The sequence below is a fragment of the Salminus brasiliensis genome, chromosome 5, assembly GCF_030463535.1.
Source record: "Salminus brasiliensis chromosome 5, fSalBra1.hap2, whole genome shotgun sequence".
In the NCBI taxonomy this organism is placed as follows: domain Eukaryota; kingdom Metazoa; phylum Chordata; class Actinopteri; order Characiformes; family Bryconidae; genus Salminus; species Salminus brasiliensis.
This window is the reverse complement of record NC_132882.1, coordinates 14,892,338-14,907,637: the sequence shown is the minus strand read 5'-3', so window position 1 is coordinate 14,907,637 and position 15,300 is coordinate 14,892,338. Positions and strand designations below refer to the sequence as shown.

Below are 15,300 nucleotides of genomic sequence, written 5' to 3'. Positions count from 1 at the left end.
TTAAATGCACTAAAATCAATGCTTTTACAGAGATACATGCAGCACCCATTAACTTATGGTCAGAGAAGGACGTAACTGGACAAAGACTGAGCTGCTCTGATAATCAGGATGATTAAAGGAAAATAATTCAGTTTATACTACTTCTGTCTTTTGTGCTGGTGTATTGAGTATGACAGTATGATATCAAAACAGATGTTATGTTCTATATATATGCAAGTATGTGTACAAGTATATATGTATAAGTATATATATATATGTGTGTGTGCAAGTATATATATAATATACATCAGGTGGTGATGAATAAAATTGAACTAATGTGCTGGCTGGGGGCATTCAGGAAATCTAAAGCTATGTTTACCAATATAAAGGGTTTCATATATAACTGACTACACAAACAATACAATCATGCTCTCCGTCCTTTAACTCTCCCTTTCTTTTCTCATGTGCAATGCTATCTACAATACACTGACATTTTCTTGACCCAAAGTGTGTTGATGGTCGTTTCTTGTCATTGATTTGTCTTGCTTTTGTTGATAAAGGTCAGGATTTTATTAATGAAGTGTAATATTTGGTCATTTAGCTGTATCTGTACATTATGATGTCAGGTGGTACAATGCTTTTCTGTACCTGCCACAAACACACCCCAGATCTCCTGTGTGGGCCTCTTTTAGCTGGTCATGGATATTGTCCTGACAGAGAAGTGTGTGAAGTACTTCAAGTGCCAGTAACAGGTGTTGACGAGAGAGAGAGGCAGGCCGGTGTGTCTTAGTCTGGGCCAGTCTCAACCACCCAGTACACTGGAAGGAGGAACAGCAGGTAAGCAACATCTATGCACTCTGTTATCCTTTAATGTCTGTAATGTTAACAATTTGCATGATAATTAAACATGTGAAAGCATATAATAGTTCAAATTATCAAATACCTTCTTGACTGTATTTTCTTTTACAAGTGTGGCAGAAAGTACATTTGAATGGTAAAATGCAGAAAGCTTTGTTCTGTATCATAAAGATTACTTTTGTCCCCTTTGTTACTACATTATGGATCCACATTGGACACTCTTGGCTGTATACAGTTTGTGGAGGTGGATTCTGGAGGTTCCAAACCCCCTGAAGATGTATGGGTTGTATCTGGAAGCAGTGAATGACTACATTAATGAGTCCTATGGGGAGGACGTTTGGAGGCTGATCGAAGCCCGGGCAGAGATCCCTCACCTCAAGTTTGTACGCCACCAGATGTACAAGTAAGACTCCATTTTATGAGTCAGCTTCACAGAATGCACCATTGTGAACTACTTGTGGACAAAAATGAACTTGGATTGGTGAATGACAACTGTAACTTTCCAGGAGCATTCTCCAGGAAACTGTTTGTCTGTGCTTTTCTTAGTAACAATAAACCTCTAATAGCTATAATAACCCTAATTCTAAATATGTATAAATCCAGAAATCTCTGTTTTAGCTCCATAGAACTCACTGAATAATACCAATTGATTGGTGTGAAATATTTAAATGTTTGTTTTTACTTTACACAATCAAGCTCATTGAATAAACTCTTGGGGCATCTACAATTTCTAGAAATGAAACATTCAAATTTCTTGTTCTAGTGACAATCTGATCCTACGTCTGGCTAAAGCAGCTGGAGAGGTACTGGGAAAGACTCATGATGAACTGATGTATGCCTTTGGTGTCTACATGGTCAAACGGATAGGAAACTATGGCTATGAGCGGATTCTCAAGGTGATTATAAAACATGTTATCCAAGATCTCAAACTATTTTATCTTCTGAAACATTAAAGTTATTATTCAGTTACTCTTCATCTAGATCTATATGTTTATTGATATTGTTTATTGGTATTCTTAAGCATTAAGGTGCCATGAATGTTTACAGATGAGATGGGTGAATGGAGAACCTTAAATACATTTAAAGAACCTCCACATAATGTCCTTAAATTATTCCAGAACCGTTAGATTACACATTGCTCTTTAAGAAAACACAAGTGGTTATTCTATGTCATTGCTCATGTATTATGTATTACTTACATGTATTCTTAATTATATGTTTATTATATGCTACTATGTAATAAGTCTTGGAGTGTTATGGGGTTAAGGTGCTGTAAAGGCAGTAGTTCTCTATAGAACTTGGACAACTCTTTTACCCTTTTGCATGGTTCTATATACCATTACAAGTCAAACAACCTTGTTTTTCAGTAGTATACAGAGCTTTTTTAATAAATGAACTTCCATAAAACTACTGTATACTGTATACACTGTGTATACACACACACACACACACACACACACACACACACACACATAGCTAGAATAGGATTTACTGAAGCAGATAAACTTGAAGCATTGTCACCATGCCTAATGCCAGACACAGGCTAAGTGGGAATAAAGCCCCACAGCATTGTAATGTGGAGCAGTGGAACTGTGTTCTCTGGAATGATGGTTGGTGCGCCATCCAATACTTGGCATGAGCTAAAGAGTTGGGGACGAGGTGTGGTGGTGATCATCCAATTCTCACAGCAATGCTCCGAACTTTAGTAGAAAGCCTTCCCTGGATCATAGAGACAGTTACACCAACAAAGGCAAGATAAACGCCAATGTTTTTTAAATACCCTTTATTTTGGGAGAAACATTGAATGAGCAGGTGTCCCAATACTTTTGTCCATATAGTGTAGATGCTCTGTAAGTATCAATATGTAAACACAAACACTCTATTATCATTCAATGTCTATAGTCTCATCATTACACTCTCATTCTTATGTCCTCTGTGTATCTCAGGTGTTGGGCCGCAACGTGCGTGACTTTATCAATGAGCTGGACAACCTGCACGAGTATTTCCGCTTCTCCTTCCCCAAAGTGCAGCCGCCCAGCTTTTGTGTGGAAGAGGAGTGTGAGACAAGCTTGACACTGCACTACCGTTCCACCAGGAAGGGTTTCACTCAGTTTGTCAAAGGTAACCCCACACACAGGCACTGGCTGTGAGTGGACATAAGTGTTAATGACTACTACTGTGGTTTCCAATCCCAGTTTCAGAGTCCCTATTTTATGCACATTTTTGTGTCTTCTCTCATCTAGCACATCTCAGTGAACTTCCTTAATTACAAGCCCCTGCTGAGTCAGATGTGCTAGACTAAACACTTAAAAAAGTCTTGAGCTGTTATTTATGAAGTTTGCTGTGTAAAAAACAAGTATGTGGAATCAATGGAAAAAGCACCTAAAATGTATTCTCATTTCATCTGAAATGTATTTGTTGGAAACCAGGCCATCGACATATTAGCCTCATACAGAGCCAAACTGTCATTTTTTAACCACATAACTTCTTTACTCGTAAAAATGAAGGTGCTACAAAATACTCTTTGAGCCATAGAAGAATCATTGTTTGTTCCATAAACAGCATAAAAAGCATTTCTGTAAAAGAGATGTGTGTGAAGAACCTTTAAATTGTTAAAGAACTTTTAAATCAAAGCCAAAAGTCTCACAAAAAGGGTTCTTTCAGAAACCAAAACTGGTTATTCTGTGGCATCACTTATAGAATCCTTAGTAGGGGCTCAGAGTGGCTCAGCAGCCTAATGCTCTGTCTCCAATGCCCTGGGGGTTGCCATAGTGCCATAGTTTGAATGCCGCTTTGCCATCAGCAGCCAGAATCCAAGAGAGCACAATGGACCATGCTCTCTCTACCCCATAACTCTTAAAGCGATGTTGGATGCATCTGTTATGTGGTGCGGTGGCGCTGGGGACCCGGCCCTTACCTCAGAGTGTGTCAGCTGCCCGGCGATACCACATTGGCAACACTTTAAAAAGAGGTGGTGGCTGGCTTCACATGTATTGGAGAAGACCTGTCCTTACCCTCCTAGTGTCTGGGGCGTTGCTAGTACTGGGGGAAGTTATGAACGGATGGGTTTATTGGCAGGCAGTACCAAATACCAAATCTTATTTTAAAAAATAATAATAAAATTTCAAAAATAAAAATAAATAAAAGTTCCTGCTTCAGAAAGGTGACCCGGCAGCATCAAAGTGTTTTTACTTCACCATTTGTGATATTACACTGAATTTCTGTAGTGATTGCTCTGCAGGGCAACTCTCTCAAGTGGGCCGGCAATTTTACAACACAGACATTGAAGTGGAAATTCTGTCTAAAGAGGAGACCGAGAAAATGACATATGTGGTGAGTGTGAAATCTCCAGAAACATAAAAGTAGAGGATATGCAGTAGAAAAATTGAAGTTTCCAGAGTTATATGAATGCGTCACATTTATTGTATATGTCCAACTCCTATTTTTCTGTAGGTGTATAAGATGAACTTTGACAACGCTGCGTTTAAGCACCGGATGCCCCAGCAGAAGACAGCACCAGGTTATGAGAAGCTTCCTATGAAGAGGGGTATCTTCTTCGACATGTTCCCCTTTAGTGTGATCTTCCGCAGAGACATGACCATGTACCGCATTGGGGATGGCCTAAAGGAAGTGTTCTCTGATCTGCAAGGCAAAAAGGTCAATGAAGAGTTCACTCTGGTGCGACCCATGCTGGAGTTTAGCTGGGATAACGTAAGTGGTAGAGAGCACATGCTTTAAAAAGGGGGTATGTCAAGAGGTCTCTAGTACAGGCAGTGGTTACAAAGGACCATGACATGACACTTTGAATGTGTTTTTGTTTAAATGGTTTCTCCATAGCCTACTGCATATACCTTATATATTTTATTGTACCTTATTGTATGGTCTTACAAAGGGCTCTGCTACCCTCTTGGAACATTTTTAGTACTACATTTGGCTAAGAATATAAACTCTCAGTATTTATACATATATATATGCAAGGGGCTCAACAGTTATGGTGCAACTGTTCTCCATTAAAAGTTAGATAGTATTTTGAACAGAAATTGTACAATATGTAGTACAAGAGAGAACAGAACTTCCAAATCACCCCTGAGATATACTCTTTTACTGAATCTGAGATGCTCCATAGTTTAAGGAATCTGATTTCCATCTCATTTCCCACCCTCATGTGAAATTAATAATAACTAATATTAAAATTGACTAAGACAGAATTGGTGAGTGCACTTAAAATGGAATTGTATTCCATGTATTGCATTACAATCTGGTATGTATATGTCACTATCCAGAGAACAAAAAGTTGTTGTTTTTTAAATTAGATCCAAAACATGTTCAAAAGCAACTTACTTGTGAAAGGAGCTTTTTGTGGAGGAAATGTCTAAACATGCAAAGCACATCTCTTCCCACTTCCTACCCCAAATCATACAGCTAATGTGTATGTTGTGACTACTGCAGCATGTAGCACGGTATCTGTGCCTATTTGTACTCAACAGCAAAACATTTGATGCTGTGTGCCCCCTCAGATCTACACTCACCTCAACAATGTGTTTGAGTTGCTGTCAAAAGCCGTGGTAGAGAGCAAGCAGAAGGTCAACATCCCCAAACTTAGCAAAGAAGAGCCGGAGGAGAAAGAAGAGAGCGAGAAGCCAAAGAAAGAAGAAAGAGGTATACACATCGCACTCACTTTGAAGTGTGTTGGCAGCGTGAAGGATGGTGAATATTTCAGCAAGAACAAGTGCGTTTTCAGACCACATTTCTGGACACGGTGCCTGAGAATGATACCTCTGTAATATATGATATGATACATTGCTAAACAGTGCACATGCCTTTAGGGATGCTTTCAGCATCAGCCAAACAAAATTAATATAGGTACAATCAAGCACCTTTATTTACCGAATTATTATTGGTTATGTAATCAGCTATTGTTTTTCCATCCTCTACACTTTTAGACATAAAGGTAATGGAGGAGATGAAAGGAGCAGATCAGGAGTACAGCAGCACGTTAACACAGTACAACAGCTCTGCTAACTCTGGAGGAGAAGACATCGAACTGCTTGCCTTCCAAACAGTCACTGGTTAGATTTTCTATTGTCTTATTTGCTAATAACTTGCTGTCATGTCACCAGCAGTTTGGATAATTTTTTAAAATCTCAGCTAGATAACTGACTACTACCTCAAGCAGGATTATTGTATTATTATATGTGTGTTATATACAGCATTTTTTCTTTGGTGGTAGAACTTGACATTCACCATACTTAAAATTAAGCTTATATTAACAGTTCTGACCAACGGAGGCTCTCTTTTTCATTATGTTTAGGTAAGTGTAGCGAAACCATATTTGAGGACATGCGGGAGCCGCCCAAGAAGCCTCTGCATCTGAAGGGCCAGATGAAATATGTTCCTCAGTGGGATTCCCTTATCTTCCTTGGCACACCCATGTAAGCTTCGATTGCATCCACCATGCTCGTTGCAGCATGCCATGAATTGTTCCTTCTTTATTGAATACAAATGTTCATCTAAAAGCAAACAGACTGCTCAATGGAACCAACCACGCTTAAAAAAAAGTTTGCCATAAAGCAATATGCAGTGCCACAGAAGGACTACACTCTTAACAATAAAAGTGCTTCAGTTGGTTCTTTGAGTAATGCCATAGTAGAACCAATTGTGGTTCAAACAGAACCATGTTTATAATGGAGAGTTTTGAGTGTGAAGAACCTTTCAAATATCTTCCCCTGATGTTCTTTACCAATTTAGTGGTTATTTACAAGTGGTGAAAGTGGTGAAGGCCATTTAGCCCTTTAAACCTTTCTCAACCTTCACAAATCTCTCTGCGAGATTTATGCTGTGGCCTAATAGTAAGAGAAGCAGGCTTGAGACTAGAAGGTTGTTGGTTCAAATCCCAAGAGCCAGCAGAAAGTGGGGGCAGGGGTAGTGAAGGAACAACACTCTTTCCTTCCTCAACATTCAGGGCTGAGGAGCCCTTGATCATGGCATTTGTGCCCCTTGTGTGGCTGCCCACTGCCCCAATGCTCCTTATGTGAATGTAAACTAATATTCACAAGCATGATTCTTTAGTAACCCAAAACTAGCACCTCAATGGAATTGCTGAAAGACCCCTTGGTGGCACCGTTTTTTAATTAAAGAATGTAGTACCACTGCACTTATCCTTTAACATCTCTAAATTAGACTTTTCGCCATTCCTTTTATTTACAATCTAAAAGTAATTGTCTGGAACTGTAAAGCAAAAGCCACACAAAAGCCCTGCCTGACACAAACAATGCTGCAGATGACGTCCTCTGAATGTAACCCAGTGCAATTCTCTTTCCAGTATTGAGACAGTGGAGGACATGATTAAAATGGGTGTTTACGTCAATGACCTCAACCTGCATGACTCCAGCAGAGAGCTCATTCTGGCAGGAACTCAGCAATCAGCCGAGCTGCAGCTGGCTCTGGACCAGGTACGAACACTTTGTTCTCAAAACCATGGGGCAGCACTTAAGATACAGCTTCTTCAAATCAGTTGCTCACAACACCTGACTAGTACTAGAAAAGGCAAAAGCACAAACTAAATATACACTATTGTTTAGAATCACTTGTCATTAATGATTTGAAATATATATATATATATATATATATATATATATATATATATATACACACAAAATGTGTTCTTAAAGATGAACAAATATTCTTAAAGATGTGTAAATATTTCAAATTTCTTTGATAATGTACAGGGCTAATGAAATGATTAATAATATACAGAAAGTCTGTTTAAAGCAACTTAATGTAAAGCTATCTGCCTCAAGCTCACATTTTTGTGATATTCTGGATGTCCACAAACGTTTCAAAAGGATAGACAGGGGCATTGAGTCAAGGACACTTTTCATGGTTATAAAGTTTTATTACAGTTAACACCCCATCACAGACTGCTGCTGTAAACACACCTGCACTGTGAACTCTGGAAAACAAACAAACGCTAGCTGTTTTAATTACCCTGCAATGTTTAGTGTGGCCAACTGAATGTGTGGATACACTTAAATGTTATGTTCATTGTTCAGTATTAATTTTAACTATAAATAAATTGAAAAGTATAGTGTCCGTTTACGTATTTGTTCCAGCTGTAGTGTATAAGCAACCAAACTGTGAGTGAAAGACCCTGAACTGTGGGGATTGATGGGATACGTAGTTTTCTTTCCAATTGATTTTGGAACCTGAAAATTGTGCTTTGAGGGGAGGGGTGTCCTTGAGGATTATTTTTTCTGTTTAGGTCATTGGGTCATATTTTTTAAATGTTTGATGAATTCTACTCAACTGAACACACAACAGAATATTGTTATAACACTGTTATAGGGTGTTTATAGGGTGTTGATGATACCTGCAAATGGTACAGCCTGAAATTATGTCAGAGTATATAAGGGTAACCTTCCAGCATTTTGGAATAGTTTGTGGTGTGTTTAAACAGGCTTTTTAAGCACTGCAAATTATGTTTCCTGCAGATTTGTTTAGACTGATTTTATTTTTATTTTTTCATTTTTTTATATTCGACCTATAACACTGTATACCTCTCACTAGCTTGGAAAAACAATTCAACCAATCTTCTTGTCCAAAATAATTTTTTTTCAGTTGCCTCACAGCTATCCTGTAACACAGGATATTATTATTTATATTATAACTTAATTCCCAATGTTATACAGCTGCCTTAGTTACTGTAGATTCATCTACAGCACAATTCAACCAATGGTAGTGGTTGGTGTGGCGCAACAGATAACAACACTACCTGGCACTGAGCTACCACACCATGTGGGAGACTGGGGTTCAATTCCCGGCCTGGGTGACTATGCTGCACTACACCAATAAGAGTCCTATAAGGGCCTATAATACACCAATAAGGGCCAGTTACAACATTTCAAGCTCTTAAAGTATCAGTGCTGAAAGTAAACCTGTACAAAAGGACACAGGTAATGAATACTTTCCAACTATTGAGCAACAAACTACAGTAAGCCATACTGTACTGTTGAACTGTACTGTAAAAGACTGTGTGTGGGGGTGTGTGTTTACAGGAGCAGCAGAAATATGCTCAACTACAAGAGATCATTAAAAAGCTAGATGAGGAGAAGAAGAGAGGTGACTCGCTGCTATACGCCATGATACCCAAAGCTGTAGCTGACCGACTGCGCAAAGGCATCACGGCTCTAGAGACCTGTCAGGTATACGCACTCAGACATCAAACACACAGATACAGCCACATACAGCACTGGTGCAGCACAATTAGTTGGCTAGCTTTCATATGATTTACATAATAGGGTATTGGCTCTTGCCAGGTCACTGTGGCAGAAATTTCTCGTTAGCTAGCTTGGTTAAATCCTATCCAAAATAAGACACAATTATGCTGTTTTTGTTTGAATCTAACCCTGTTGGTCTATTATGCAGGTGTTCCCGGACGTGACCATACTGTTCAGTGATGTAGTGAAGTTTAATGAGATCTGCATCCACATCACACCTATGCAGGTGGTGGACATGCTCAATGAGATCTACATCGTTTTTGACACCCTCAGCGAGAAACACAATGTTTACAAGGTAACATTAGTTCCAAAAAAGCACACTGACCACATGCCTGAGCATTAGATTTGTGACTTCCTTGTTATTGGAGCCCAATTAGGGGTTTCGCTTGGCATCAGAGAGAAGCCACCCACCAGAGCACAACCTGATATCCTTAACCATGTACTCGAACTAAGCTACACGATGTTATTAGCACTGCATGTTTAAAAGTGCATTTACAAATCTTCACTAAAAGTCTAACCATGTCAAACATCAGAAACAATAATGGCACTTTTGGTTCCCTAATAAAAGGAATATTTTAATTCAAGGGATATAACATAACATATAACTCTTAAAGACACTTTGACTTTGAGGGGGTTGTCTCTTCAAGTCTCTACAGATATGTGGCTTATTTTACTGCATGCACTGAAACAGAAATACTAATATATCCCACATACCCACACAACACCAAATCTCTGTCAGACAGATTTTCAAACTGCACCCTTATGCTGGCCAACTCACTCCTGCCAAGATGAGCCCATTCAAAACAACCAATCTGATCAAACACAACAATCTCATATTCACATGAAGCCTACACATTCTTTCAGAAATCAAACTGTCACTACAACAGTACACTAAAACAGGCTACAACATGCCTTTTATCCAAAAAAATGACACATGACACAGATGACACCACATACGGTAGTTTGTCATCACAGAATAGAACAACTTAAACATTCCAAAGGTTCTTTGAGTTGTCATGGTTCAAAGTAATTACTTTTACATAAAACCCTTGAAGCACCACTTTATACAATGGCAGATTTACCTCTTCTGACAAATACTGCCTGCTGGTCATCATTTGGGACAGTGTTGCCTTCCAGTGTTCTCACCTTTGTGTAGAAAAAAGCAAACATCAGAAAAAAACCTTGGTTCCTATTGTGATTTATACCTCCTGCCTTTTATCCAGATAGATAGCAACTAATGGCTGCTGATTGTTTTGTATTTGGTAGCTAAAAACAATGATAATAATAGGACAGAATGATGTTCATGTTATCCAATTGAGTTTGTGTTTTTGTGTGAAACCTTTGTTAGATGTTCTGAAAGGTGTGCGAAACATAAGTAAAAGCAATGTTAATATATAAAATATGTAGGCTAGTGATGACCCCATTTTCATTAAATGTGTTTTTAGCAACCGAAAACAAAACTAACAACAAAGCAAATGCCATGTCCCCTGTTCACAGGTGGAGACCATAAGAGATGCCTACATGGTGGTGGCTGGAGTGCCCAACAAGACCACATTTCATGCCCACCACATCTGTGACATGGCTCTAGACATGTTGAGCTCCATTGACCACCTTAAAGACCCTTCCACTGGGGACAACATTCAGATCCGTGTTGGTAGGTGACTGATGGGCTCTGAATTTAAGAATATTGCTCTGCTTACCAGCCAACATCCTCTACTCTGCTGCCAGACATCTAGCATGGACCACATCGATTTCCCACTGATTTAATAGGCTTTTTTTCAACAAGTTCAGAATAAAAATATTTGTGTGCCTTGACATTTTAGAAACAGCAATTTCTGAGGCAAAGTGATTGTGAACAGTGAGAGGGTGATGAATGCATTTGTGGCGCAATTCCCAGGAATCCATTCTGGCATGGTGGTGGCAGGGGTGGTGGGTCTGAAGATGCCACGCTACTGTCTGTTCGGAGACACAGTAAACACTGCTTCTCGTATGGAGTCAAACGGAGTGGTAAGGGATAATCTGTGCTCTGCTGTCTGTGCAATAACCATTTCCTCATTTATAAATAACGAGGCAACCCGGAAGGAGGCAATGTGCCTGATCCCAGGACAAGAAGAGGATTAAGAATGTTAATCATGTTAATTTGAATTGGAAGTTAATTATGGGTGTCCTGTTTATCAGTGTCTTTCTGTGTGTTTAGGGCATGCAAATCCACATTAGCCAGACCACCAAGGACCACTTGGAGCATGAGCCATATATCATTGAAGAAAGGGGCAAGATTTTTGTAAAGGTACATATTACTCTCCACTGACATCATCCTGTGCTGAGCATTCAGTGGCAGCATAATGTGCATCTGTGGCCGCCAGACAGGCGTTTTGACAGATTAAGAAATTACTGTTCTACTAATCTCTTCTTTATATATAAAAACTATGTAACTTTCTGTTTAAGGGTAAAGGGTACATGAAGACCTACTGGTTGAAAGGAAAGAAAGACTTGTCCTTTAAGACCCCAGCTGAGCTTCGGTACAGCAGTGAACAGAAGGACTCTGACGACAGAAGCTCTAATGGGTAAGTGGATAATTTAAGAAGAGGACAACAATATAGGCCAGAATCGACTAGGGTAGAGTAGAGATTATTAGAGTAGAGTAAAGTAGACCAAAGATTATTGCTGTTGTAGTGAGAAACATTCATAAAATCTAAATATCTGAATAGCTAAAAACGAAAACAACACGTTTTATGTAGAGAAGAAGACAAATCATTCACAAGTGATCCCTTTCTATTTATCCATTCAGTATGGAATGTTCACACAGTGTAAAAGGAAGCTGATATGATATATAAATATACTGCAAAATATATTTATTAATACTTACAAACTATTTATCTGCATACATTTGGTGTAGCATAGTAGATATACACCACAGACCTTCCCTATGGCAGACTAGAGACTAATTCCCCAGCCAGGCATGTAAGTCACTCTATAATAAGAAGCCGCAAGCCAAATTTCAGAAATACGATTGGTTGTATGTTTTTTTGCATAAAAAAAATAAATAAAAATACATGCAACTATTGTGAAAACAGTTTCTAGTCATTTTATCTTTGCCAGCATGTTTGTTTAACTTTCAAACTTTGTGCCTATGTAATGGCTAGAAATATGGAAAATATATCCAGGACCAAACCTTTATTCCCATAACATGCTCATCTACTATGTTTTTGCAAATGAAATATGCTTGTTACTTTTTATTTCCTGAATTAGTTTGAAGTGATTATACTGTTGTGGTGGTTTTACAAGCATTAAAATGAACTATATTTGAACTATGCTATATGTCCAAATGTTCGTGGACACCCCTTTTAATAATTGCATTTAGTTACTTTCAGTTGCACCCATTGCTTACACAAATGTGCAAATGCACACACAGCTTGTCTAGTCCCTGTAGAGAAGTTTTGCCATGGAGCAGTGGGACTGTGTTCTCTGGAATGATGGTGCTCTATCCAGTACTTTTGGCATGAGGTGGGGAGTTGGGGATAAGGTGGGCGTGGTGATCATCCAACATCCTGATCTCACTAATACTGTTGTTGCAGTGTAAACAGATCCTCTCAGAAATGCTCCAAAATTTTGTAGAAAGCCTTCCCTGGACAATAGAGAACATTATACGCTAGTAGTGTGTAGGCCTAAATCTAGATACAGTTCAACATATTTTGGACTATTTATCTACTCACGTTTATCTTGTTCAGATTTTATAGGCTTCTTGTATCAACCAAACCAATGCAAATAGCACAAGCTCACAAGTTCCTCTTAACTTGCTACATGAAGCTATTATTAAGTGACTCACACTGATTGTGGCCGTTTCTCTTCACTTTTCTTCTCATTGTTTGCAGTTCAACTTGTACCAACACTAAGCGCTCTAACTCCAATCTGAACATCCCCAATGAGGAGCAGGCAGAAGGAAAGCCCACCCCGGCAGACCTGCCCCCTGACACGCTACCACCGATGGAGGGCTCTGCGGACGCAACCACCGCCACTAATGAGCCCCAGGACAAGGAGAAGGTCAAAAAGACAAAGAACAACAAAGGAGGCAAGGCGGAGAATGCCTCTGGTAATGCGCAGGAAAGCCCTCCACCTGCTGGTAACCAGAAGAAGACAGGCCCAGAGCTCAATAACAAAAAGCACAGCTTCAGAACCCAGTACGCACGGTTACCAGCCAACCTGCCAATGCGTAGTGCAGCCTGCACTCTGCTTTGAGAAGCCAGCCAAGATTCATGCTGTGGTATAACACAGAATGAACTCCTAATAACCCAACAGAACAATTAAAAAAACAGCACAAGGTCTATAATTCTTACACAACTTCACAAAAAAAGAAACATATACCAGATCTTGAGGCGAAATGAGTGTATTCAGTACTGTGAATGATAGGTTTAATACATTCTGATGAAGATTTACACTATGTGATACATGTTGAGTGTTAGACGCCTCCGTACTGTAACCACAGAGATATGCTCACCAGACACACTAACCAAAAAGCACCAGTTAGGTTTAGTTGGGTTTTTTATGATATAATTGGCTCATCAAATAAAGAAGGCTATTCAGTCATGCATATGTACTATATGTGTCCCTGGTTAATAGCTTTGTTTCTGAAAAACCTGGCAAAATACTGGAGACTTTTCTAAATAGAGACACTCTGTTGTGTTTCAAACATGAACTAGATTCTTTAAAAATGGGTTCAGTACAGCTAAAGCAAAGAACAGACAGTGCAGAGAGTAGTACACTGCTGAGAAAAGAACAAACAACTAAAACAAAACTTTAAATTTGTTAAAACATTTGTAAAATTTTACAATATACTCAGAAGCCACAAAAAAGAGATGTCTTGACTATGTTAAATGCTACATAATAGGGAACACTATACATGTGTATGCTGCTGTTATCAGGGGAAGAGAGGTGCTTTCCTCTAGCCTAAGTGTAAGACATTGAGGATGTACGAATGAACTAAAGACATATGACGTCTGATTCTGTATTGATTACATTAGCATACTTGTATGTACAGTTACATTTTATGATGCCTTTTTGAATCAGTATAGTAGAATATGATAATGGCTTGTGGTAAATTTTCATTGAAGCTGTGTTGTATTTGTTTTGCATTTTACTGTCTGAGGTGCACAAGCATGGTGTGATTGTTTAACAGTTACATGAGAATATTCATGGAACACTGTTGTGTAGTTGTTTTTTAAGCAATAGAGCAAGGTGTGCTGGAGGGGTATTCATTGATTGGGTCCAATTCAAATCCTTATTGAACCAGCCATACAGATACTGACACAACTAAACACCCATGACTCACAAGAATGTCCAATTTCTTAACCACACTTCACCGGTTGATGGTGGATGGTGTAGCATAGTGTGTAACAACACCGCCCTTCCAGCGGTAGACTAGGCTTCAATTCCCTAGCCAGACAAGTACACCATTTTCACCAATAATAGTTCTTGGGCAAGACTTCTAATGGTACATTAAGCAACATTTGTAACATCAAATGGAAATGGACGTTACTCTGGATAAGAGTGTCAGCCAGAGGCTGTAAATGTAAACCAGTTAGCTTATATCTACACTATTGTAACACTGTATGTACAATTTATGGAAAACGTATTGGAACACCTGCTCTCACCTGTTTCTTCTGAAAGCAAGGGTATTAAAAAAAAAATTAATCCTGCAGTAACTGCAGTAACTGTCTCTACTGTCCAGGGAAGGCTTTATACTAGATTTTGGAGTATTGTTGTGAGGATTTGATTGCATTCAATGACAAAAGCATTAGTGAGGTCAGAATGTTGAATGGTCACCACCCTACCTCATCCCCAACTCATCCCAAAAGTATAAGATGGAGCACAACTATTCCAGAGAACACAGTTCCACTGCTCCATCTATATATGTAGTAGTAATATTAGTATATAAGTAGTTAATAGTGTATACCTATAACATTCTAATTTGGCTAGTGAAGTCTCATCCTGCCAAATATGATTTTAAAATCCATTGAGCCAAAGAGGGAGCATCTTCTTCTTTTTTATCAGTGCCCATACGTTTTTATGTCATTATCGCTGGGTGAAAATGTGTCAAACAGCAGTACACATACAGTTTAGAGTAGAGTCACATAATATATAGCCAAATAATTATTTAAGGTCACTCAAACCTAAACTACCAGTAAATGAA

At 38.9% G+C, this 15,300-nt stretch overlaps 1 protein-coding gene across 1 annotated transcript; it reads left to right on the top strand.

The window, feature by feature from the left end:
- The first annotated feature begins 1,112 nt into the window (after nucleotides 1-1,112).
- Nucleotides 1,113-13,349, top strand: LOC140555843 (soluble guanylate cyclase 88E-like). The gene is made up of 16 exons (XM_072679162.1): nucleotides 1,113-1,240; nucleotides 1,601-1,733; nucleotides 2,784-2,958; nucleotides 4,079-4,170; nucleotides 4,291-4,548; nucleotides 5,355-5,496; nucleotides 5,781-5,906; nucleotides 6,149-6,269; nucleotides 7,160-7,289; nucleotides 8,892-9,038; nucleotides 9,262-9,408; nucleotides 10,611-10,767; nucleotides 11,011-11,120; nucleotides 11,311-11,400; nucleotides 11,559-11,677; nucleotides 12,986-13,349. Exons 1-16 carry the CDS (start codon nucleotides 1,113-1,115, stop codon nucleotides 13,347-13,349), a joined length of 2,439 nt encoding a protein of 812 aa, XP_072535263.1.
- Nucleotides 13,350-15,300: the final 1,951 nt, after the last annotated feature.

Coding starts and splice junctions, on each gene's coding strand:
- LOC140555843 (XM_072679162.1), top strand. CDS start 1,113: ATGTATGGGTTGTATCTGGAAGCAGTGAATGACTACATTAATGAGTCC. Junction 7,290..8,891: donor TGCAGCTGGCTCTGGACCAG/GTACGAACACTT, acceptor GTGTGTTTACAG/GAGCAGCAGAAATATGCTCA. Junction 10,768..11,010: donor CAACATTCAGATCCGTGTTG/GTAGGTGACTGA, acceptor CGCAATTCCCAG/GAATCCATTCTGGCATGGTG.